Source organism: Amphiura filiformis, chromosome 3 (assembly GCF_039555335.1).
Source record: "Amphiura filiformis chromosome 3, Afil_fr2py, whole genome shotgun sequence".
Taxonomy (NCBI): domain Eukaryota; kingdom Metazoa; phylum Echinodermata; class Ophiuroidea; order Amphilepidida; family Amphiuridae; genus Amphiura; species Amphiura filiformis.
The window spans coordinates 9999995-10026326 of NC_092630.1; the positions used below are offsets into that span (position 1 = coordinate 9999995).

The 26332-nt window shown below is 38.2% G+C and overlaps 2 protein-coding genes across 2 annotated transcripts; both read left to right on the top strand.

The window, feature by feature from the left end:
* Nucleotides 1-45: 45 nt before the first annotated feature.
* Nucleotides 46-26332, top strand: LOC140147061 (uncharacterized). Its single transcript, XM_072168833.1, is given in 15 exon segments — nucleotides 46-92; nucleotides 6642-7328; nucleotides 8282-8567; nucleotides 9506-9674; nucleotides 10095-10146; nucleotides 10981-11202; nucleotides 12379-12539; nucleotides 12955-13060; nucleotides 15031-15168; nucleotides 15859-16047; nucleotides 17998-18132; nucleotides 19056-20081; nucleotides 20884-21060; nucleotides 22051-22947; nucleotides 22950-26332. Coding segments are annotated over 14 exon segments (6474 nt in total). The 5' UTR covers nucleotides 46-92; nucleotides 6642-7202; the 3' UTR covers nucleotides 25740-26332.
* On the top strand, nucleotides 5433-5966 carry LOC140147060 (uncharacterized). The gene has a single exon (XM_072168832.1). It carries the CDS (start codon nucleotides 5433-5435, stop codon nucleotides 5964-5966), a length of 534 nt encoding a protein of 177 aa, XP_072024933.1.

The following is a 26332-nucleotide window of genomic DNA, read 5'->3' on the forward strand; positions in this document are numbered from 1 at the left end:
ACTACGAGATTTGGTGACGATCAAGGAGCTTAGAAGCCTTGTGAAGAACAAATTGATCAAACAATTTTCGATGGCTTTTGTGAGCGAGTTTGGTAGGTAATTTGAACAAGAAAACAACAAATTGTGTTTACATTTTGTAAGTGATTGAATACAAAAATATGCGGAGGAAACTTTCCGCATGTTGTATACAATAAAAGAAGTCCTTTGTGGATGTTTCTCTAGGTGTAAACTATGATTTATATTTGTATTGTCTCACGAATGTAGAAATTACATGGGAGCGCTGTATCTCGCATTTGTTGAATTCAGCTGAAAATCAGCTGTTTACTTCTGTAGCAGTAGACGGACCTGTCGTGCCGAATTCGACAGGCACGATCGCTGGGAATACACCTCTTTTACTTTTTTAATACACCTAAATTTATTGTGTTTGTACTGATGATTTAGTTTGTTGCTGAAAAAGCTTGATAAACATGATAAAAAGTAAAAAACAACTCCCTCTGTGAATTTTGAAAAAAAAAATTAAGTTTCTTATTTTTTTAACTATTGGTGGTGGTCAATACACATGTCACAGTGATACATGATGAAGTAGCATCTATGATAGGGATGATCATCAAATTTTCAAGTAGGATATTTCACATGGAAATTGTTTTATTTAGAAAGGTGATTATTTAAGGTAAAAAAGTGAATCGCACACATGATGATGATCTGATCACACTGTAAGTCTCAAAATTGATGTCGTATTTGCATGTTTACGTCATACTGATGAGCGTGCCCTTTTCCCCTCCAAAAGCGTCTGAGTATAGACTGACCTTAGTTGGTAAATGTTCGCTAATAATACGTACCGTAACACACATTACTACAGGTAAATTTTAAAAGTATATTGGCCAAACTGGAACATGTGTGTTGCGTCCATGTAGCATACACCGTACATGTACTGTTACGCGTGTACGCAATGTAAGGCATGTGTATGCTTTCTTCTGTACCACGCTATGTGCACATTTGTTTTTCGCGGAGCCATTGAGTTAGCGTTCATAGTTTTCGATCTTGGTCAAGAATTACTTAATTTACCTGTACTGTAGCTAATGAAAGTTTCCCGTCACCCATCGGAATTCGGAATTACTTTGTCTTTTTCATTTTGGCCAAAACTTATATTTTCAATCAAAGTCAATTACAGTATTTAAATTTTCATGTATGAAAATTGAGAGGTAATAAACAAAAATTTCATAAAACATTCAAAATGTCAGACTCTCATGCAACATGATGCCCTGCTGATGATTTCAGCAGATTTGTGTTAGATGTAGGGGTGGTGGATGCAAACAAAATGTAAGTACCCTCCTATCCCTGTTCATTAGAAAAATTGCAAATTTTTATTCATCACAATAAAACAAACTCAAATCTTTTCTCAATCTGTTGCAAAATATCAGTATAGATGGTCTAAGATTTGAGTACTGTACTGATCTTAATTCTGCCAAAGTAATGCCCCGGGGTAATGCCTCATTTCAAATGTTTAGTTTTAGTTTTGGTTTTGGTTTTGGTCATATGGTTTCCTATTATCCTGCCTAACCACTTGAATCATAAGATATCGAACTCATTCTTTCTACCTTTTGTTAAAAAGTGAACATTTGTGTCAGTCAGTTTCGGTTTTGGTTTCAGTTTCTTATAAGTGGTGTGAAGAAAAAAATTATTTGGTTCGAAGTTACCTACTCTAAGTATACAAAAGAAATGTTTAAATTTCGCAGTGCAATATTCACGAGGAGAGAAATCGAGCATGGTAATCTACATTGAAAGGCGTGGTTTACAAAATCGAATAAGCCTAGGCTATTTCACCTGTGAAAAATATAGACCATCGAAATATTTGCATTCGACATTACAAAAGGGCCACTATTGTAATTGTATAGGTGCTATAAACAAAATCAATTCATGTCCTTAATCCCATGTACCAGAATCGATGGAAGGCCATTATACGACCTCTAATAACCTAATGACTTTTACTGAAGCAATTTTTACTGCAAAAAGTAGAAGATAGAGGGGAGAAGAGATTGTGTGCAGGGATTGAGTTTTAAATGGTTTTTTTTTTTTTTTTTTTTTTTTTTTAAGTTTTTTTTTTGGATTTTGGAACTTAAGAATGTCCCTGAAATATTTTAAAATTAAAAAAAAAAAATTACAAAAAGATTTAAAAAAATTATAAATTCATGTTCAAAATAGGCAAATTTATATTAATTGATGTTCACATTACAACCTATTTGTGAAGTAAAGAAGCATACAAAACAAATGCATTTTAAAATCATTCATAGATTATTATGTGAACATAAGTTACAAATTTGCCCATTTTAAACAAGAATTTATAATTTTTAAATCTTTTGTAATTTTTTTTTTTTTTAATTTATAAAAAAAATCCAGGGACATTCTAAAGTTCCAGGGACATTCTAGGGACATTCTAAATCCAAAACAAAAAAAACCTTAAAAAAAGAAATAATTAATTACAAATGACACTAGCAATAAGTCCAAAGTCCAGGGACATCTATGCAGTATACACCATTCATTACCCCAGAGCTTAACCATGGCCAGTTAAAAAAGGACATGTATGTTGTCACAAAATTTTGCTAAGTTTTAGCTGAAAATGAAATCATAGTCATACACCAGTTTTGAAAAAAGCACACCTTGGTTTATTTAGGTGTGCGATTTGCAGCACACCTAAAAGCACACCTCGGGTTATCCAGGCGTGCGATTTACAGCACACCTGTCACATTGCAAAACTCAATGTGTGTGGTGTGGGGGGGGAGGGTAAGGGGGGTATGGGCCGGGAGAAAGAGAAACAGATGGGAGATAGCATTGGAAGCAGTATTCGAAATAAGCACTTATCCTCTTGTCCTCTTGTCCAAAAATCACTGGGGACAACCATATTGAGGTATGTACTTATCCTCTGGACAACCACTATATTTTACCTCTTAAATATAGGACACATTTTGGGGACAACCAAAATGTTTTGAGGATAAGCAGAATTTATGCTTTAGTTGTCCTCGGGACAACCTCCATATTTTCCTTATTTCGGTCACTGATTGGAAGTGAAAGAGAAGGGGGAGGAGAGCTCGCGATGAAGATATCGAATGTAGGGGAGGAGGAGGGGGGATAAGGAGTAACTTAGGGAGGAGGTGGTAATATAGGGAGGCCCTCTCTTAAAGAGGTATGGGTTGTGCTTCCCGGGGATAATAAACTAATTCATAATCGAATCATCTCCATGCATCGTTTATGTTTCATACAAACAAACAAAGCCCCCACCCCATCCTTCAATATACGCGCATGTACAGGGTGTCCCAGAATGATCTGTACCGGGAAAGATGGAATTTTTTAGGTATGAAGGGCATGTTGAATGGTCATATTGTTTTGCATTTTAAGTTCTACATATATTTAGCTTTCTCAGATTTTTTAGATTTTAAAAATTGGACGTTTTAGTAGAAGTTATAGAAGATTGCGTAAAATGGTGAATTCTAAGTTTTGACAACGCAACCTATTTTGAAAATCTGTAACATTACTAACCGCTTCAGCACAAAGTTATTTGGAAAAAGTTATGCAGGTATTTTAGTTGTGCCCTGTTCATATTTCCACTAAATAGCGAAATCCATCTATTATTTATGACGTTATTTAATCAATCATTATATGGAATTAAGGATTTGTGGCCTAATCCCATTCTCTCTTTGGCGGTAGTTTTAAATATAGTTATTGTGGTCCATGTCATTTGAAATGCTTGCAGAGATCGAACTGTTTGTGGTACAGAAAAGACGGCTCCTTAATTTACTGTACAGCAGCGTGGATTTCTTTCAAAAACCTACTGGCAAACCGGCAGCTGTTGAGACGCAAAGAAGATTCATTATAGACGATAGTGTATAACGTAAAGAAGTTTGACGAGCACGGAACTGTCAGGAATCGGCAGAGTGAAGCTTCAGGTACTGTAAGACTGTAAGAACTAGAGCGAACATTGCAGCTGTCCGGCAAGCTTTAAGGCGCAACCCCAACAGTAGTCGTCGTCGAAATGCTGTGCCAAACATCCCACGCTCTTCATTTAATCGTATCGTGCCATTTTTCAAAGGTATGCGAGTCGCTTTTCATTGATTTTACATTATTGCATGCCACGCCAAAACAAATGAAGGTAGCGTGCTGAAATTAACAGAATAAGTAGGAGACATGTCCAACATTATAATGCTGATATCAAAAATAGACACACTGCCCGTCTTCTAATTTTAGTTATTTTTGCAAACACGGTACAAATCATTCTGGGACACCCTGTATATGATTTCTATGCCTAGAACTCGTGAGTGTAATATGCAGGGTCTTAGCTAGAAATTGAGGGTTGCCCGTCATTTGAATAAAATTACCTGTCCTAATTTGACCTTTAAAATATTTACCAGACCTCAATAGCCCATTGGGGGTTCAAAGAGTTCAAATAGGTGCTGATATGGCCTTGTTCTACAAATTGGGTCTACTAAAAAGGTCAATGAGCTTCTCAAAACATACATTTTATAATATAACACCTGTCAAAGGCATTAATTTTGCCCGTCCCAGGAGCAAACTCCCCGTCTAGAATGACGGCCTGACGGGTGGCTAGCTAAGACCCTGGTAATATGCCACCTTCGACAGAGAGCATCAACTGTCGTCCATGGGATAGATTTCGATATCAATCATGATAATAATTATGTTAGCACAATAGGCTATTGTATACTTCTGGTTATATACCCTATACTGTGTCCTCCCAGCATAATAGTGTTATGATTGCAGACCAGATCTGCTCTACTTTTTAATCCCTTGATTTTTGGTTTCTGAACAAAAGAGAAACCAAAACTAAAGATTTGAAATGTGGGAATATGAAACTTGGGCTTAATCAAGTTTTGCATGAAAAAAAAATAGCATGGTATTCACAACGCATAAATAAGGACTACTATTCTATTCTTACCTAAAATGAGATTTTTAGCACCTCTCAAAGGTCCAAGCCCACCAAATGGCTCACCTGCATAGTGTTTCAGTCTTTTTCAAAGGCTGTTCACAGGCCTGAATTAAAAGTGCTAATTATTTTCCAAGGTCATCAGGAGCCAAATTACCTAAGATTGTTGCATTTTCATGAAACTTGGTACAAAAATAGTTCACAAAATGTCATCTGAGGTCAACATGAGGTCAGTTTGGACACTTTGGTACAACAGCTTGTTTATGTTACTTGGTGAACGTGAAAGTGCTATACAAAATGTGCCATTTATTACGAGTATTTCAAGGTTATTGAAGAGATTTATCAGGAATACAGTTATCAGATTTCAAAGTTTTCATAGTAAAAATTCCAAGAAAAAACTCACGTTTTCCATACAGTTTCGGCAATCCTGTCTGTTGCCTTTCTCAATTGTATATGCCAATTGATCCCTTGTTGGATGGTATAACGTCATCGGAAGATGATGACGCCCTCAAGATCAATTGGTCATAGACGTGACTCAGTTGGAAGTCTCTCAGTTGATGATGACATGAATTTGCTTGAGTTCATTCTGACAACCACGTATATGACATATCGGGGTCAGTTATACAGCCAAAAATTTGGAGCGGCTATGGCCAGCCCAGTTTCCCTGATTATTGCTAACATTGTCATGGAACACTTAGAACAGATAGCGTTAGTAACGGCTCCCCTTAATTGTAAACCGAGACTGTTCAAAAGATATGTTGATGATATTTTAGAAATCGTCAAGAAAGACACTGAACATCAGTTAACTGAGCATCTGAATAAAGTGGATGATACGGGCAACCTAAAATTCACTTATGAAACGGAGGAAAGCGGATCAATACCATTTTTGGACACGCTCATAGTGCGTAAACCAGGTGGTAGTGTCAAACTTCTGGTATATAGAAAAGCGACGCACACAGATCAGTATCTGAATTTCAATTCCGCCCACCCATTACATCATAAACTAGGGGTTGTGATTGGACAGAAAAGATAAAATTGTAACAGAACAGGAGGACAAGAAAATAGAACAAGACCACATAAAGAAAGCCCTTAACACATGTGGCTACCCTAATTGGGCCATTGATAAGGTTAAAAAGGAAAAAGAACAACCTAAGAAAAACAGTTGAGGACAAAACTAGGGCAAATGTTACGCTCCCTTATATTGAGGGGGTAACTGAACGTGTGCAGCGAATTTTACGCACCCACAACATCGCGTCTTCTATTAATCCACATACTAGTTTAAGACGGCTCTTAGTACATCCGAAGGACAAGGTAGACATGGACGACAAAACCGGCGTCATTTATGAAATCCCTTGTCATAATTGCCCAAAAACTTATGTAGGCGAAACGGGTGTAGGCGAAACCCCCCCACCCTTTGAGGTCAAACATTTGACCCACGCACACCAATCTAAAATGCTAGATTAGCTCAGTTGGTGATCCGAAGGTGTAAAATCCAAATCATGGATGGTCGGTGAAATTTGTCACCGGTTACCATTTATGTACGAGCCTTATGTTAAAACAGTTCCTCATGTATTAAATAGATTAACACCCTTTTTAAAAAGGAACAAGTCTAGTAGTACCCAAAAGGTGAAGAACCATTTGAAGACCACAGAAGTCTGTGTTTCTAAATGATTTAACACATTTGTTTTGCTTGCTTTCTAAACTCTAGATACAGCGTCTGAGGTCATGTACAAGAGTACAACATTCCAAAACCTCTATTGAAGTATAAATATGGGACAGTCACAAATATGGAAGACAGTTTTATGACAACAGCAAACCCAGTGAATCTTGGCAAAGTGCCAGATTCGGAATCTTCAAACGAGATAACCAGTGAAAAGCAATACACCCCTATAAGAACAGAAAGTAGTATTCAGAACCATGTGAGCAAGGGTGAAGTCTCAGAAATGGCTGATGATATCATGTCATCGAATGAAAGAATGCAAGCTGTAAATGGAGAAATGAGTGACCTCCAAACAGATACAATTCAGTCAGAATCTCAACTTGATGTTCATCATGACCAGTCTCATGTCTTAGTTGATAATGCATTTTGCAACAGCTCCAGCAATCAGGGTCAATTTGCTGGAAGGGAGAATATTGAGCAGGATGTATCGGACATCGTGAAACAATCCAATTCATCGATCCAAGGAGATTTAGATGAAGATGAATCTTCCATGGATGTTGATGACTTCAGCACCTCGCCTCTAAAGAAGCACATCCGCTGATCAGGACCATGTATTTTGATGGAAGTGAAACCACAGATAGTAGAGACTCACTGAGTGTAACAGGTGGGATTGAGATAGAAACTGCAATGGATGTAGATGTAGTGACAAGTTTCTCTCAACACAACCATTCCAAGGTAATTGAGTTTACAGATTGAACATTTAACCCCATGAGAACTACCTGCCGATTGGCCAAAATGAATATTGTGTCCAATTTTGAACCAATCAAGGAGGGTATTTCATAAGATCATCTACAAATGCAAGTTTGACCATAGATGGTTTTAAGCCTAGTCATAATTGGCAAACCAATCAGAAAAGCTGACCAGTAGTGTCCAGGGGTCATTTTCCAGTCACTTCCTAGATATTCATTTAAAAATTGCATATTTGCCTGTTATCAATATTAGTTATTATCAATGTAATCTTTTATCAATATTGCAATTTTAAATGAAATTGGCAATGGGCATGTTTTATGTGTGTGTGTTTATCAGGGCTTTGGGTTTGGGTACTGTACTTTCTTAATTTTTCATTTTTTCATTTTTCATTTCTTCACTTTTTTTGATACATAAAATTCTTCTTCTTTTTTTCACTTTTTTTGATACATAAAATTCGTCTTTGTCATAATCAATTATAGTATTAGCATTAGCAAGACATTTACAGATCTCTACGAAGTTGAAAATAAATGACCCGGGTTGTCCAAAAGAGAATTATCATACATGTACACCCTGATCAGTGGAAAGAGATTTCATTGATAATATTTAAATGTATGACATGGATTGGCAGTTCAAATGAGCAATACTCATTGACTGAATTCATCTTTTTGAAGAAATAGGTAAAAAAAAGGCTAGATATAGTTAGTACAGTAACTCAAATAAAAATTGAATAGATTTCAAATGTATGGCAAGTGGTTGAGATGACTTGTGTAAAACCAGACCAGGAAAAATGAGGAATCCAGGAAAAAATTTGGGATTTGGACGGAAATTTTGGAAAAAATGTTTGTTTCCCATGTAAGAAATACAAATTGTGCTATCTTGGAATGAAATTTGCCTTATCTTCCTGGCAATAACATGTCATTTACCTCTCTATTGAACAGATTTCAGATGATACAGACACAATAGCTAGTCTAGACTCACAGCATTCTAGTGAATCAGGCGTCAGATCTGGCTTGATGAAGAGACCACCAAAACCAAAAGCAACCCCATGGATACCGCTGACAAACCTGCCGTATGAGTTAGATCATGGCTATCGGATACTACGTGACATGATGGGTGAGCGGTGCAAATCATTCAACTGGCCTTTCTTGGATCCGGTGGATGTTGAAGCCTTGGGTCTGTGGGATTACCATGACAAGATTAAACAACCAATGTGGTTGAGAAAAAGTAAGTTGGAATGTCATTAAAAGCCTCCATCAATAGTGACAAAGTTATTTCTGGAAGTGGATGAGATGATCACAGAGCAAGGAACTTATTGAGATGTACATGTTTATGTAGTCAATAGTGTAGACTATTCATCCAGTAGTTCAAAACATTGTTTTGTAAATTAAATCTAATACTGGAACTAAATTGTGCGACATTATGTTGTTGGATGCAACATAGCAAAGTTAGTATAAGTTGCACATTTTAGTTCCAGTATTAGATTCAATTTACGAAATTAAATGTAGTCATGATTTACTCTTCTTTTACTGCAAGACCATGTGTCCGAGTTTTTTGTTAGTGTTCTGTAGCTAATGAAGGGTGTATGACAGTCCAACATCTGTTATCTAATATATATCTCTCTTATCCGGCTGTGTGATCTACATCCGGAAAACACATTTTAATGCTTCGACACCTTAATAATTCCATGCTCTGAATCATGTAGAAGGACATCTCTATATGTTGAATACAGCATTCAAATACCATCTTTCAGTGAATGTACCCCATATTGAGTAATTGTTTGCTGTCCCAATGTACGTACAGTAAGCACTGTAGACATTTAATGCAGAATTACCTCTGAATTCACTTATCTGGATTTTCACTTATCCGGTTAAAATTGATATGGTCCCATCATGGCTGCATAAAAGAAGTTAGACTGATTCAAGATTCTATTTGATAAACATTCAGACTACGGTACTACAGTTTGTCCACTCTGAAGTACAAAGTGACAATGCGCGCGTATACAACACGTTAACAATGCGTAGTGCTGTGGCTCTGCTGCAGGTATGCGTGCCTTCAAAGTCGGCACAATGTGTGCGTCCGCATCGGTACTTTGTACTTCAGAGTAGACTGACTGTACACTTCCTTTGCCTAATGTCTAGAAAACTTGCATGTCTACTCCATAGTTCAATTCAAGTTTGTGGATGGTGAATACCAGTCTATCACTGAGTTTGTTGCAGACTTCCGTGTGATGTTGGAGAATTGTTATCGCTACAATGGCATGAAGCACTGGGTGACCAAGCACGCTCAAACGCTGGAATGTACACTGCAACAGAAACTGGGTTTGCTACCAAGGTAATGTTCATCATTAGTATGATAATTAATATTTGTATGCATTGCATGTGGGTGGGTGGTGTGTGGTCTTATCGCTAATGTCCTGCGGGTTTTGGAACAACTTTATGGAGATATTTTCTTTTCCTAGCAGGTGTCAAAGTCGTAATTTGATATATTTGTTCCTTGATGTGACTGGTACAATGATCAGACCTTTTTTTTTTTTTTGGTCGGGGGCACCCATTTTCAAGGCCACTGGGCAAAGACACAGAAGAGCACCAATGCCAACAAGTGACAAGTTGACAAAGATCTGTGTCACCTCTGCCAAAACTAAAAGGGTCAGGCAATGGCCTTGGTAGCCTCCGTGAAGTTCAAGCCATGACAATGATATTGTGAGGTATGTATGTAATTGTAGCTTAATCATATTTTCATAATACATGTTAGTAATTGGTATCAAATGTATTATTTGTCTTTGCAGGGATTGACAAGAGAAAACGTATTTGCATGTAACCTCCAGAGGAAAATATGGAATTGAAGGAGCCTCACTCCGTACTTCATCAGGTCAGTAAATTGATAATGCGTCTTGGCAATATCATCGCTTTAAAAAAATGAGATCGTTCACCCTTGCATAGAATTCACCATCATGCTACCAAAGCAAAGTTCTCCATGCAAACTCATGTGAAATAGTGCATTCAGGGCCTGATTTACCACATGGCACAGCGGGCCTGGGTCCAGAGGCCAACTTTTTAAAAGGAAAAAAATAATAAATACAAAAAAAGTGGGAAGTTGGAATAAATTTAGATATACCCCAATCCAAGCCAAGAATAATTATTGTTGCAAGCGACAAAGCAAAAAGCAGACCATATATTGCACTTCTAATGATATTGAGAGAAACATAGCCAAACTTTTTATCTCCTGATCTAATGTAAGCTGAAGGTTAGCAACTATTTTAAACTGTTGCGATTTTGTGGTTCACAACATCTTGCGATTGGTAGTGAGCTTTGGCAAAAATTGCATTGATCATTTCATAGCGAGCATGTAGAAGAATTCAAATATCACAGATATACTTTTGTAGGTCCTGTGGTTCTTGAGTTATGTTGTAAAGAGGGTGATACAACAACACTTTAGTAAAACGTACATAACTCATTAACAACAAGAAATCAAGCAAGTTTTCAAAGTATATGATTTGTAGAATGAACTTTTGCAAAACATCAAAGTGCTATTTTTCAATATGGATTCAGATAATGAAAATTGATTTTATTTTTGGTTGCTTCGACCAACAATACCTTGTCTACTCTTAAACCCTACATTTTGTCTAATTTGATTTCAGGGCGCCGAAGATTCACTGGCAGGACATCCACAAACACGCCTGACTACAGCCCTCTGGCCACCAGCGTCACGCAAAGACCTAGAGGATATGGACAGAGAGAGCAAACGCCAGCAAATTATAACAAGAAAAGAAGAGATTCAACAGTACTACATAGATTTGATTGACTGGGAGAAAGAACTGATGGAAGTAGATGGGGCCCAATATATGGGTTATCTATGGGAGGTAAGTGTGGTGTTGGTGTCACTGTTACAAACTGTAGGTCAAATAATTAGTACTAGTAGGTTGATATGAAAGCAACAGTTGGGAACTGTAAGCATTGTGTACCTTCTGTTCATTTTAGTTTCATGACTGCATCATTTGCCATCACTAATATCTAAAATTAAAGAAACCATCCTTGCGGTCATTATGGTCACCTTGATTTTAGAAATTGACCCTTACTGTCCGACATATCATAATTTTTCAGATTATGATAATATGTTGGAACGGTCGCAAATCTTAGTCTCCTACGAAGCCGGTTTGCTTACGCTCCCTCCACTTAACCAAACTGGCTGCGAAGGAGATCAACTCTGAGGCCACACTCGGCGTCCTAATCCAAAAAGTGCGAGATATTTCGAGTGATAGAGGTGAAGTTTATGATGTTGTTTCTTTGTAAATTTCCAATGTTTTTCACTTCCAAATGCACTGAGAACTTTCATAATGATTGCATATTACACCCATCGAATGTGTGTCATCAGCCCTCAGATCGGCCCTCAGACACACACACACAGGCATAGAGTTGTGCAGTAGCATGTTTTGTTGACATTTTTTGTCAATGTTTACATCAATGACAGAAGTACTCCCATAATTGAAAACTCAAATACAAAGGACTGAAGGACATCAATCTTAATATTATGCAATCAAGTTTACAACACATCAGTCTTACAATGGGCAGAAAGTCATGAGTCACGCCATTCAAGTGCCAATATTGATTACTTCAAGTGGCCTAGTGGAGTGACCAGATATAACCCTGCATGATTTCCATGTTATTTTGCAATAACAAAACCATGTTTTCCTTGATTTTGGTATGAAATTGAGCAAATAGAATTCAATGTCATGTCAATTTGGAGTTATTAAGGGCAACTAAAACTGATGTGAGGTAAGTTTTATCTGTTTGGAATCTGTATTGACTATTCTGAAGGAATTACTGCAATGTAAACAAACTAACTCATGGCCCATATGAACATTGTGCACTGGTTTTCAGTACCCTGTTTTCCATGGGTGACTGTAGGAACCCATGGATTCGATCCATGTAATTGCATATTAACTATTTTATCATTTTGGAAGAAAAATCTAAAAATTTAAAAAGAGCGTACATTAAGGCTTTAAATATGTTTATCATTTGTTATTCCTGGTCTACAGATTCCCTTTATAGGACACTTCTTGTTCATGTGTCAATCTACACTGTGTTTGGAGGAGGTTTCCTATTATGAGCTGGAGAGAGCATTTGCAGCACCAAAAGAGAGTTCACTACTCAGGAAAATCTACACATCTTTACTAAGTACCCCATATCAAAGGACAAGGTAAATTATTATTAGAGTGCTAATTATGTGACTTATTTTTTCCATTTATAACAGTTTCAAGAATGTTCCTGCTTTCTTTCACAAAACCTGCCACCGCCTGTATGCCCCATTAAAAGGGTCTACTGACTTTGGATCGGGATGTAAACTATGCACCCTTCAAAGTATCTCATTATTGCTAATGCCTGTACTACATGTGACAAACAGACAGTGCAGGCACCAACATTTCTGCAGTATCACCAAGCATGTGCATAAATCAGTCACAGATCTTGTAGCACACAACATAGATATTCATTGATTAGGCCAATACTAATTTCAAAATGGCCTAATCGAAGTAGGCTACAATTTACTTCATAAGTGTTATCATCCGATGTTCTTTGAGTAACAATTTAATATTCTCTATCATCACTTTGTCCAGATTGGAGAGGAAACCAACTATGCCTTACAAGGTGTGGGAAGCCAAACTACGGGTGGAGGTGCGCTACTGGTATACAGTGCTTGAAGATGATGGCAATGTTGAAGAGGTAAGTAGAATTAGTTAGGGTTTTGTCCATACAACTTGTATTTGCACTGTTTTACTTTTGAATGTAGGAGTGAGATTGAGTCCATATAATTCATTTGTTGAGAGAAAATTACCATTAGTACTTTTGAGTAGGTGTGAGAAGGTGTCAATAACTCATTTGTTGAGAGGTAAGTACTATTTGTACTTTTTAGTAGGTGTGAAATCGAGTCAATAGAACTCAGTTTTTGAGAGGAAAGTACCATTTGTACTTTTGAGTATGTGTGTGGTTGAGTCAATAACTCATTTGTTGAGAGGATATTCTTTAATTTGTGGTGTTCTTCCAGCAAATGATTAGACTATGCCATAGTCGATTTTTGATAAATAAAAATATGTTATTAATCATGATGAACGCATTCATTTGAATTCGAAATTATACTGATATTTATTACATCAAAATACTAGTATAAAATGGTTATGAAAAAGTTTATATAATTATATTTGTGGCAGTAAAAGTAAAGTATATGAAGGCTTATATTAGGCCAACAAAAAAAAAGTTGTTTGTTTGTCCTCCACCGCCCGCTCCTCAGATTAAGACCTGACCAATTTTTTTTTTTTTTTTTAAAAATAAGTAAAATTCAATTTTTTTTTCAGATTTGGAGTATCTCTGGACCTAGCTAGATCTAAATACTAAGATCTTTCATGGTTGAAAATTAAAAAAGCCCCACAAAAACATTTTGTGTCTTCAATATGCAAAGTTATAACTTGTGTTCATGTCATAGTCTATTATTTTTAGTGACTTCAAAATACATTGGATTTGAAATCATTAAAAGACTATGACATGAACACCATTATAACTTTAACTGCATATTAAAGAATCAAAATGTTGGTTTTTTTAAGTCACCATGAATGATTGTAGCATTTAGCTCTAGCTAGGTCCAGGAATGCGCCAAATCCGGAAAAAAAAAATTAAAATAAAAAAAAATCCGCCCGCCAGCACGTCCTCTTTCAAAGCTGTGGAGGACAAACAAACAATTTTTTTTTGGCCTTATTGAATGCAACATATCATAATGGCATAACTATAATGGCACTTCAATACTGAACAATTCTAATTTTAGAATCTGCCAGTTTATTATCCGAGTAAAAATCGACTATGGACTTGCATTTTTAAGCAGAACTTTACCCCGGGACTTCGTTCTCTAAAACACTCTGTCAATCATACTTGTTTATCAATCAAATCTAACCACAAGACTAAGCATGGTGGTACAATACGCGCTAGATGCGTACGTTCATCCACCAACTTTTGCGCCAGCACAAAAGCGCCACATTCCATTGATAGTTGTGTCCCATGTATAGTTAATGGTCATGGTACGTGTCGGGAGGATTTAAACAATAACGAGATCTAGGCGACCAATCACAAGCCAGATTCATTTAAAGATGCATTACATCATGACCAATTTTAGTTCTCCATAGAGTCCCGTGTTAAAAATTTTAACCGCAAGTCAAAGTCAGTAGTCCACTTGGGAAGCTAACAAACAGAGGGAGTGCGGTGACTAAAAAGATCAGATGTGAAAATCTAACAATTGTGCACAAATAATTGAATCAGTGTTTTAAGCTTAAATGTAATAGCCAGAGTATGCACAATTGGCAAGTGGACTACGGAGAAGTCTAGCAAATGATAAAAAGATGGAAACAAAGGAAACAATTTCCAGTGCCAGTAATTTCAAAAGTAACTGTTAAACAATATCCATAAGGCGGTTCCAGTTCCATACCATTACCCCCTATGGAAGACATGGTCTTAATCTCCCACACAGGGTTTGTAGATTTCAAATGGATTCACCCATTCAGGTAACTCTGTATGAAATTCTCACTCCTTGTGTGGAAGATTAAGGTTGTGTCTTCCATAGGATTTAAACTGGAATAGCCTAATTAGTAGTTCTTGTATTAACTAATTAATATAAAACTTAATTTTCGTCATGTTTGTTTTGTATACAGGCTTGTAAATTACTAGGCATTCCAGAACAATTCTTTGAGGTGCTTGGAGAGCGATTTCTGTTGGATCATAAACGTTACCATGAGCTTTCATTCTATCAACGAGTGTGGTTGATGAAGGCTTTGTGTGATTATCTCTATGTAAGTATGTAATGCAAAGAAGATGTCCTGAAACTGGACTATTACAATGTAGCAAGAATGTAATAGCTGCCATGAGTAAATATGTAAATAATGGTTGAGGCACACCCAAACCCAATTGTTAATGTTTTGACTATTTATTGCACATTTGGTGTCTACAACAGAAAGCTTTGTTTCTATTCTGTTACCCCAAATAGTGTAATTTTATAGGAAATTTTTTGTGCATATTTAAAAAAATATTTGTTTCCATTGAACGTACCAGCTTATCCACAGTGTGACAGAGAGCATGGCAGGAAACTCCCCAAGGTCCACTCCAGACCAGTGTAAAAGAAGATTTTGATATGTAAGGACAAGGTTATACATTGTTGTGCCTGCCCATCCTAGTATAAAAAATTACTGGTAGTGCGCAAAAACATGTTGGCTACCTCCCTGGCCAGGCTGGCCAACAATCTTTCCACTTTAAGGTGGGCAATTGAACCAAATCAAACAATGTGTATTTGAATAATTGTACTACAACAAGATATTAGAATAATGACATTTTATGAGGTCCATCATCCCTAAAAACTCATGAAATGCCTCTAAAATTTTATTATTATTTGGAAAAAGAGGAATCTTTTCCTGTAATTTGTACTCATGAATAGTACATAACAACAACAAAATTATAAAACTATATATTTCATAATTTTTTCCCAGGAGACGCAGTCAGTTATCAAGAAGACAATAGATGCTCAACCCATTCAGGATCAGAGACAAATGGTTTTGGGTTACGACAGAGACAACAATGCATACATTCACTTCCCTCAGTTTTGTGGCGCAGATCTCAGGATATACCGTCAAGCTGCCTTCCCAGAGCCAGAGATCAAAGTCAAAGCTAAACCACAGGTAATATAGCTGTCTGTTATATTGTTGTTATTATTGACTGTATACTATACACATACATACACACATAAATTTAGCACTCAGCGCTCTACCCCTAGTCTCAAATGGCACTGTTTATGGTGGATATCAGAATCAGTTCACTGACTTCACTCCCTCTGCGAATCATCAGCGCCAACAGGTACTTTCAAATCTGTACTTAGATTGTTAATATCCAAACAGCACCAAGATGGATTGGGATAGGCAGGGGTTAATACTCTTCTCTAACTCTGACTGCTACATATGTGTATGGATATAGTTCTCTGTACATAGGACCGATGGCTTAATGCCCCCTCCGAAGGTCAGAGTACTCTCATAGTTCAATTACCCAATTCCAAATGCACCATGGGGAGAGCGGAAGTCTGATTTTAATCTGCAAATTTTGCTAATTAAATTCCAAAACTTTTTCCCCAAGTCAAATACCCCAGCAAATCGTAATTCTCCATCGCAGGGGATTGAACCCCGAACCTCATGTAGCAAAAGCAAGTACCTTAACCATTAGGCCATGCTATCCCACATCTCAATACACAGATGCAATTGCATTGTAATAATAACTTTCACCTAAAAAAATCATAGAAATGAGCAATTTGGGTGTCGTTTAGAGCTAGAATTCAAAATCAAGGGTCTTGCAGAGTTGCATGGTCCAAAAACAGGTCTTTCAGGGGGATGATACTTTGTCTTTGTTAGAATACTGGCCAACACTCCTGAAGTCAGACAGTCAGGGAGTGTGTGCGCATGTATTCTGCTGATCAGTCTTGTTGTTGCTTGGCTGATTCTTGGATGTAATTGGTTACGGCTTCTTTGAATTGAGGTATGGAAGATATGTTGGTTATATGTTCTGGTAGTGAGTTCCAGTCAATAACTATGCATGGAAAGTATGAATATTTCATACAGTCTTTGTTGGTTGATATTATTGTGAAGGCGTTTGAATGAAGATGTTGTGATTGACGCTGGGCTGTAGGAGTTTTCCTGTTGGCAGGGATAAGTGACCTAAACGTTCTTGTTGTAGGATGGTGAGTATATGTACCTTGCATCTGTCGCTCAGTGATGTCCAGTTCAGGAATTTCAACATGTTGGTGACAACTCCTGGAGACTGACTTATAGTCATTGAAAACAAAACGAGCTGACCTTTTCTGGATCATTTCGATCTTGTTGGAAAGATCTGTAGTGTACGGGTTCCATACGACAGATGAGTATTCTACCAGTGGTCTCACAAGACTTTTAAAGGTGCTTCCTTGGTGGATTGTGGGCACGAATATAAACTTTATGAACCCGAGAGTATGGTTAACTTTGGATGTTATTTGGTTAACATGACTATTCCAGGCGAGTTTGTTTGTGATGTATACGCCCAGATAGGGGTGGCCATCAGCTTCACTCAGTATTGTGTCACCAAGAGTTAGACACATGATGAAACACTTTGACATGTTAAAACATAGGGTGTCTAAGTCTTCTCAGTGTCAAGATTGTTTTGAATTTCATGATGCAAGATGCAAATAGACGAACAGATAAATGCAGGTTGTTGGGCAAATCATTTATGTAAATGAGGAACAGCAAAGGAGTTTATTTAAACTCAAAAGATATGGTATCCATAACAATACAAACAGATGGATCAGTAATTTTCTCAAGCACCGTGCCCTGAGGGATGCCTGAAACAACGTCAGCCCAGGTCGAGTGTTTGCCACCGATGACGACCCTCTGGACATGGCGCTTGAGAAAGTTGCTGATCCATCTGTGTGTATTGTTATGGATACCCATATGATATCCATGTGGTCATTTAATTTGTTCACATCGGTATATGCCACCTCTTTCTTTGTGCTTATGTTGTATAAACCAAGTTTTGAAATACTTGGAACATTATTTTTTCTCTATTCGCTATGTTAATTGGAGTTTTCCTTCTTGTTTCTTTTTCTTTGTTAGGTTGTAGCAAAACCTGAAGAAATTGAACCTCAAGATAGCAAAGTAGACCAAACAAAAAGCAATAAAGAAGAAACAGCACCACCAATACCTGTACCTCCAACACCACCTCGAACAAGACCAAGCAGATTGAGAAAAGTAAGCAACAAATATATACCAAATTACCATGGTTGATTTTTTATAGGAATTTGTTTTTATGTGTGATATTAGAAAGGATCTGTCACTTGAATGAATTTAACTTGGTAACCACAATGAACATAAATTTGACATTGATATCAGAAAATCTTATTATAGGTCATCTTAATGTAATAGTTTGTCTCAAAGCCCTTTCTAAGTTGAAAGCCTGTTTTTTGACATGAATAGACCACCTTTTCATCTGTCAAGGAGGTTTCACTGTGATCAATAAAGAATTTTATTGAGATTTACTATTTAGGCTATTTTGATGTCAGCTGTGAGATTTTTGTGTGGTGGATTTGGAAAAAAAAGAAAACGGTGGAAAAAAGAAAGAAATTTACTCAATCAAGCGGCAATTTTACTATGCTTGTGGATGCGGGAGCTTGGAGAGAACCTTTTAAATTAAGATGGCCTAAAAGGGTGTATATTAATCTAGATTAGGCAGGGGTCGATTTAGCCACTGGCCCGCTGGCCCTGGCCAGTAGTTTTCTCGTCGGGCCAGGAGATTTTCTGTCTGGATGGCCCAGTGGGCCAGTTAGGATTTTGGCATAATTATGAATTTATGACATGTTAAGAAACACAGTCGAATCTGGGCCAGTGGATTTGCCCTTGGACCACCTCGAAACCTTCCCAGATGCCCCAAATGCCAGCTGATTATTACTCCTTATGTCTACCTCTGATTAGGTGGACAATATTGATAACATCCTCTAGATCAGTGACTCTATTAAACAAGATTTTGTTTAAATATCTTTTTTCATTCTGCTCACCTGAATTGTGACTGACTTTCTTGCATTGTGTTTTGTGTAATAATGTGTAAATGTTTTGATAATAAATCTAGTATTATGCATTTCAGTGTAAAAATCAATGTATATTGTATTTGTTTTCAGAAAATCAATCCAGTATTACGTCATGGAATAAACACAGAAGACGAACACAAAGCAGCAGAAGAAGCCAAGAAAGGCGATGAAGATCATATGAATGGTGAAATCAAGGACGCTGCTGATGAGGAAAATTCACTGGAGAGTAAAGATAGTGTAGACAATGATGAAAGTGACAATAAAGCAGAAAATGGTGCAAATACACGTGCAACAGAATCACCAAGTGGAAATAAGGATTCATCTTGCATATCGCAATCTAGCAATGATAATAACAGTAACAGTAGAAGCATTGTTCAAGAGTCGGATATAAGTACTTGTATACAGCAGAGTGTAGACGACAAAGAAATCTCTGCCGACAATAAATATGTTGTTCCTGAACAAACTGATGATGCAAAAGATACCGGTAGTCATAGAGAGGATAATGATGAGAGTTCTGCTGAAAGGAAAGAGCAGTCAAGTTCAGTTGGCAATGATGTAAAAGATGTAAAACCTTCATCAGAAGGAGCATCCTCATCAGAAGGCACATCTTCTGAAGTGAACAAAGACATCACATCTCTTGAAAATCAAAACTCGGTAGGCGATGATTCAGCGGTTGAGACAAAAGTGCATAATACCCAAGAGGTTTCAAGAACTGCAGCTGATGCGACAAGTCAAAAAGAAGAAAAACATGCACCTGAATCTGGCATAGAGGCTGAACACCCAGGTAAACAAGAAGTAGATGGTGTTCAACAGATTAAAACTGAAATGGAATCTGTGGAAGGAACAATATCAGGTGAACAGAAAAAAGAAGTAGAAATCTCCCACATGGATTCAAAAGTGTTGGCGTCACCTACAGCTCCTGCAACTCCCTTGAGAATATGCTGGAGTCCACCACGTCCATCATCCCCGTTGCCGGATAGGGAAGAGGTTCTGCCACCGCTAGATGAGTTTGAACTGGTCTGCGATTCAGTGGAAGATTTGAGAAAATTAGTGAAGAAATTCTCAGGAGAGCCGGAAGAAATTATTATTCCAGCAAAAGGGAAGAAGAAACAAAAGGTAATTAACATACTTATTTTGGATTAAAAGAATATCCTGTTTTACCAAATAAAACACACCCCAATCCTAATCCTTTAGAGAACAATCTAAATGTTTGATGATATCAGTTAGTTTCAACCAAAGGATTGAGCTATAATTTATTTGGCAAAACAGGATAATATTTTTTTAATCCTAAAAATTTAGTGCTAACTGTATTTTTCTGGAATTAGGAGTAAGTGCCCCTTAATTAGCAATTACAAAGTATCTCAATATATAAAATAACAATATTAATACAAAAATACATAAGGTAGCCTTTGGATATATTGTATTTTGCATCTGACATTGTTAATTTGTGAGTAGAGTACATGCAACTCCCTAGTTGAGTAACCGTTTTTGTAACCTTGGCTACAAATGAATGCCTGCTTCATGGTAAGATGCATGCAAAAATTGCCAAATTGATGCTCTCAATTTACTCTAAATATGTGACATGATCAAGGGGAATGAGTCGGATGTCGCTAATAATCGTTTTTAAGATTTTGGCAAAAACAGTGTTCAAATTCTTTTGTTTTATATTGTTTACAGCCATTGATAAATTGCTCATAACTCAGTAATGAGATGTCCGATTCTGATGGGGTTTGCATCAAAATAAAGTATTTGTAAACTGCAAGAAAATGATGTAAAAAACTTCTCATTGAAATTTGCCGACATGCGACTCATTTCCCTTGATCATGTCACATATGTATTTGCATTAAATATCTTAGAGGTATAATGTAGGCATGACATTATAATACATTGCAATTTGCTTTAATATGTTTCATCCCAGACAATACTCAGCAAACCAGTAAGACGAAAACGTTGTGAGATTGAACTGTATGACAGGCTGGCTGTCCTGTTGTTTGAATTGGAACCATGGGAGGGCAAACTGACTAAAGCAGCAACAAGAACTAGGGAGAAATTGAACAAGGAGGTGATTTATCATCAACCACCAGATCATAACAAGGTTTGTGTTATTTATTGATGTGCAGAGGACAGAAAAATTACATTCTAAATTTCTAATACATATAAATTAGGCACTTTAGAAGTACACAATAAAGATAATAATGCCTCTTGATTGTTGTAAGACTGACCATACTAAATGTTTCAACCCAAAAATTTCTTTTTTTGTAATTTTCATCTTCTGCAATTATGAAGAACATGATGCCAATTAAGCTACTTGCACGGTTCCGCCATTATGCACTATGTGCGGGAGAGCCTCGAACTGGCAGCATACATGAAAGGAAGAATTATGTAACCTTACACAGAACGTTATGACTAGTTCAATTCCCATTCATGTATGCTGCCAGTTCGAGGCGATCCCCGCACATAGTGCATAATGACGGAACCGTGCAAGTAGCGAATGACATCTTAAACTTTGCTCATAACGTGTAAAACTGTAAATTAAAATTTTAAAAATGGTTTACATGTACTTTAGCTTATAGAAATTCAAAATATTTTGGACAAAGGGCATTAGTAGTAAAGTGCAAAATATTTGATTTAATTGTGACATTGTAAAATTACGTCATACTGTACAACATTTTATGCAGTATATATGATTTGTAGTATGATTTATTTTCCTACAGCCAGTTTACAGCAGTATTGAGTAATAGTGTAAAATTTAATATGTATAATTTAATATGAAGTTATCTTGTCTAGGTGCACCCCTCCCAAGAAAAAACGTCTATTCTACCGACCCAGTTGATCAATATTTTGCTTAATTTTGGAGATAGCTTTTGACACATCTTGCTGTGATTTTTTAGGGTCATTTTAGCCTCTTCTGGAAAAATAAATTCCCAATCCTACTTGGCAAGTCCATCCACCCGTAGAACAGGGCTTTTATTTGTCAACCTTTTGGGGGAGTAATTAGCAATTGGGGTAGTTTTAGGTGCCTAGTGGAGAATCACAAAGATTATAAAAAATAATGCATACATTGTAATTCTTTGTGTTCTTTCAGATCATCAAAGATGTTTGGGCATCAGAAGAGGAAATCTCATCTGAATCAGAGAGCAGCAATTCAGAGAGCACATCAGATTCAGACAGCGATTCAAGTGATGAGGAAATGGAAGACATCAAACCAAAGATAGCATCAGCTGCTCAAGCAGAACTCGCCAAGAAGGCAGAACTCGCCAAAAAGCCAGAACTTGTTGAAAACCCAGAACCCGGCAAAAAGCCAGAGGAACCAGACTCCACCATTGCCATCGTGGATAGTGTCTTAGAGCATGAAATCCCAGCAAGAAGGACCAGGTTGGCTAGAAAACGGCTGTTGAAGTCGGCAAAGAAAGCTGCTAAAGCCGCAGTTGTTGCAGCAGCAAACGGCGGAAGCACCAATAATGACACCAGCACCGCAAACCCAACAGGTGGAATACCAAGCAAGAAGCCAAGAATTTCAATACAACAAACCAAACCAACTAGCCAACCTGTTCATGTCACACTTGGTAATGGACCAGGTAGTCTTTCAGCAAGCCTCCCTATGTATTCTATATTAAAATCATCTAATGTACTGAACACTGGTACTAATATGTTACAACCAGGCTCTGTCAGAATGCCTACCACTCAGATGCAAGTGACAAGCGGGGCATCATCACAGAATCCTACTGTTAAACCATCTCCAGCTGCTTTCATTATACAGCAGCCGGGAGTTAGAACTTCACAACCATCCGCAGTAGCAACAGGACAGAATCCTACCGGTGCAGCGGCTATACTTACAAAGACGTCAACCGGTAACAGTGTCCGGTATATAAGTCTGGCTGATTTAGCACGGATCAATCCAGCTTTGGCACAGACTATCTCTAGTATGAGTGCGCATAAAGCCAGCAGCAGCAGAGACAGGTGGCTGCTAGTGGTAGTACTACCAAAGTAGGGTCCCCACCTCCTACTCAAGGATTAGGTGCAGTGCCTGGTATCACATGCATCATGAAATCTCCCGGTAAGCCTAGTACATCTCAAGTTCAACAAGGAAGTGACATCGCAGGTGATCCACATCCTTTAAGTGCAACCGGTAGTGCTATTCCACAACTTCCAACTGTTGGCAGTGTAGCAGCAGCCAATGTCACAACTTCTGTTACTCAGGCATCACAAATTGGAAATGTCGCTGCAATGCAAGGTCTTGTTGGAACAGGTCTTCAACAAGTGGTGAAGACCAGTTCTGGTAGCAATATATCAAGTCTTGGTCAAGCAGTTACAACAATTGGGAACATCAATGCTCTTTCTGGTGTAGGGCAAACAATAAGGACAACACCAACAATTCTCGGTGCCAGAAATCCACAATTACAAACTGTTCAGTTACCTCATGCAGTCGGACAAAGTCAGCCCACAAGTATACCTCCCCCAGCTTATAAAGCAGCAACTCAAATTGTAAGCGCAAATCAGCCAGTCCCTGCAACCTTGAATAGTATAGCTGGGACTGCTCAGCAAGGTATGCCTCAAACAGCAACAACCATTACTAGTGGGACACCTATGCAAGTAGCTCCTCAAGCAAGTACCTCTGGAATCAATGCAGCTGCACAGCCTAGTGTCCAAAATTCTCAAGTGGCTAGTGGCGGTGTTCCTCCCACTGGTGTCACCCAGCCGCCAGTAGCAAAGACTACTTACACAATCACTGTGGATGCAAAAATGTGGAAGCAGCTACAAGGCAAACCTCAACTTCAGCAGCAAGTTATTCTCAACCACATTCGACAACAGCAACTTCAGCAGCAGCTGCTACAACAGCAGAGTAAAACCATCTCAAATCCAACAAAAACATCAATTCCAAACCAATTATTGCAGCAACAACAACCTGTTCTGCAAAATAAATTACCCACAAGCCCTGTGAAGACAGTGATTCAAGCAAATAGCCAGCAACAGCAGTTAGTTCAACAGCAACAGCAGTTAGTTCAACAGCAGTTACTACAACAGTCACTGTTACAGCAACAACAGCAAGCACAGGTGACATCGAGCCCAGTGAACACTATGACCCAGCCCAATACTCAACCACAGCAAGTTGTACAGCAACAGGTTACGCAACAGTCACTGTTACAGCAACAGATGACATCGAACCCAGTGAACACTATGACCCAGCCCAATACTCAACCACAGCAAGTTGTACAGCACCAGGTTACGCAACAGTCACTGTTACAGCAACAGATGACATCGAACCCAGTGAACACTATGATCCAGCCCAATACTCAACCACAGCAATTTCTACAGCAACAGGTTAAACAACAGTCACTGTTACAGCAACAGCAGAACACTATGACTCAACCACAAGTTCTGCAGCAACAGGTTAAACAAATACAGCAGCCATATCTACCAGCCCAACAGATCATTAGGATGAGCCCAACAAAGAATCCTGCTGTACAAGGTCACCAGCAGCTGACAGCACAGCATCAAACAGGTGTTGCTGGTGCTGGCACTATCCAACTTACTCACACCCAGCAAACACAGCAACAGCAGCAAAGTAACCTATCTGTAGTGTCACAACCAGGACAAGTATTATCATCTCCACTCAGAATAACCCTTCCAGTTCAGCAGAAACCAGCAGCTGGACAAATACAGCTAACAGCAGCTCAGTCAGCGAGTATACAACAGCAGTTGCTACGTTTACAGCAGCCACCGCAATTGCAAGGAAGAACTTTGACATTGTCACCATCAAAAGGTGTCGCCACGCAACAGCCATCAGTACTCGTAAATCAACATCCTACAAACCCAGGCTTGGCTCCAACATCAGCAGCAACATCCGTCAGTATTCAAACTCCAGCAGCGCGTAGCATATCACTTACGCTGTCACCAACCAAGCAAGTTCCATCAGTGCAAAGACTTGTTGGAAGTAGTCCTGGCAAACCTAACATGATTACAGTACCACTGGCAGCACTTTTGAATCAACAAATTAAACAGGTGCAACAGCCAGGAAAACCACCATCATATGTGTACGTCTTGCCGTCGACTTCTTCAGTTCCGACTGCCGCATCTCAGGGATCACAAGGGGTTGTACTACAAGGAGTACGGCCAATGTCGCAGACTGGCCAAGGAACACAAAATGTTGTTATGATGCCGACTGCCACATCTAATCCACCTGTGCAAAGGTTGGCTTCTGTGGGTAGTCCAAACACAGTAACATTATCACAGCCTACCCACGGAACGCAAAGCACTGCAATACAAAATATATCGCTGTTAAACCAGGCTGTGCAGGGGCAACAACAGCAAACATTACTATCAACTCAAACCAGAAATGTAGTTCAACTTCTCCAGCAAGCGAGAGGTCAACAAAATGCAAGCATTCTCTTGAGCGCGTTACAGAATCAAGCCTCCCAAGCAACGACCCAAGGATCAGCTAGCACTGTGTTACCACAAGCTACTGCGCCGGCTACAGTGAGATCACAAGTCATGCTTCCAGCTACCCAAACAGGTGTGTCAAATCAATATGTGACTATGATGCCTAATGTGACGACAGGTGGACAACACCTGCAACAGAACTTGATTACCTCATTGAGTGGTATACAAGCAGGTCAGAGTATAATGTCAACGTCAGTTGGACAACCTGGAGGTGTAACAGTGCCACCTCAAATAGTACCAGGAAGTGCACCAAATGTCATGGCAACAGGTTTGGAGCAATCCAAGCCAGGTTTGAGTGCTCAGGATAAGTGTGCACAACAGACATTCCAGTAATTTGTTTTAGACCAATTCAGTGGCATGGCCAGGACTTTTTTCAGAGGGGGGGGGCAGCTTTCAAGGAGGGCAGAAGATGATGAAAATGGCCAAATATTGGCTAAAAAGTATTAAAAAAGGCATAAAAATCTTAAATATCAGGGCCACCATACCACAGGGGGCAAAAGGGGTCAAAACTTCTCAAAAGGGGGACAGCTGACCCCCTTTGCCCTCTGGCTATGCCACTGGACCAATTATATACTAAATGAATGAAATGAATTGATTGTACACTTGATCTCCATTTGCAGTTGATTATAAATTACAAAAACTTGAAGAAAAGAGTGTAAAAACAAAGTAACAAATGCTATGTTTGAAAAGGAGTGACCAGATCAACAGCCTCATCCAGATTTTGATATATGAAGAAAGTTCATATTTTTCTCATTATCCTGGTAATATGTTATGTTGGAGAGATGTTTTATTTAGATGCTGTGAACAAAAACATAAACAGGTAAAAAGTGGTGCCCACCACCCTATTCTATGGGGCATTGTTATACATGTTTTTGCTTCTATTATCAAAACTGCTGGAGTGAAATAACAAAAAAATTTGAAAATAA

Excerpts from the sequence above, each read along its gene's own strand:
- LOC140147060 (XM_072168832.1), top strand. The coding sequence starts at position 5,433 with ATGACGCCCTCAAGATCAATTGGTCATAGACGTGACTCAGTTGGAAGT.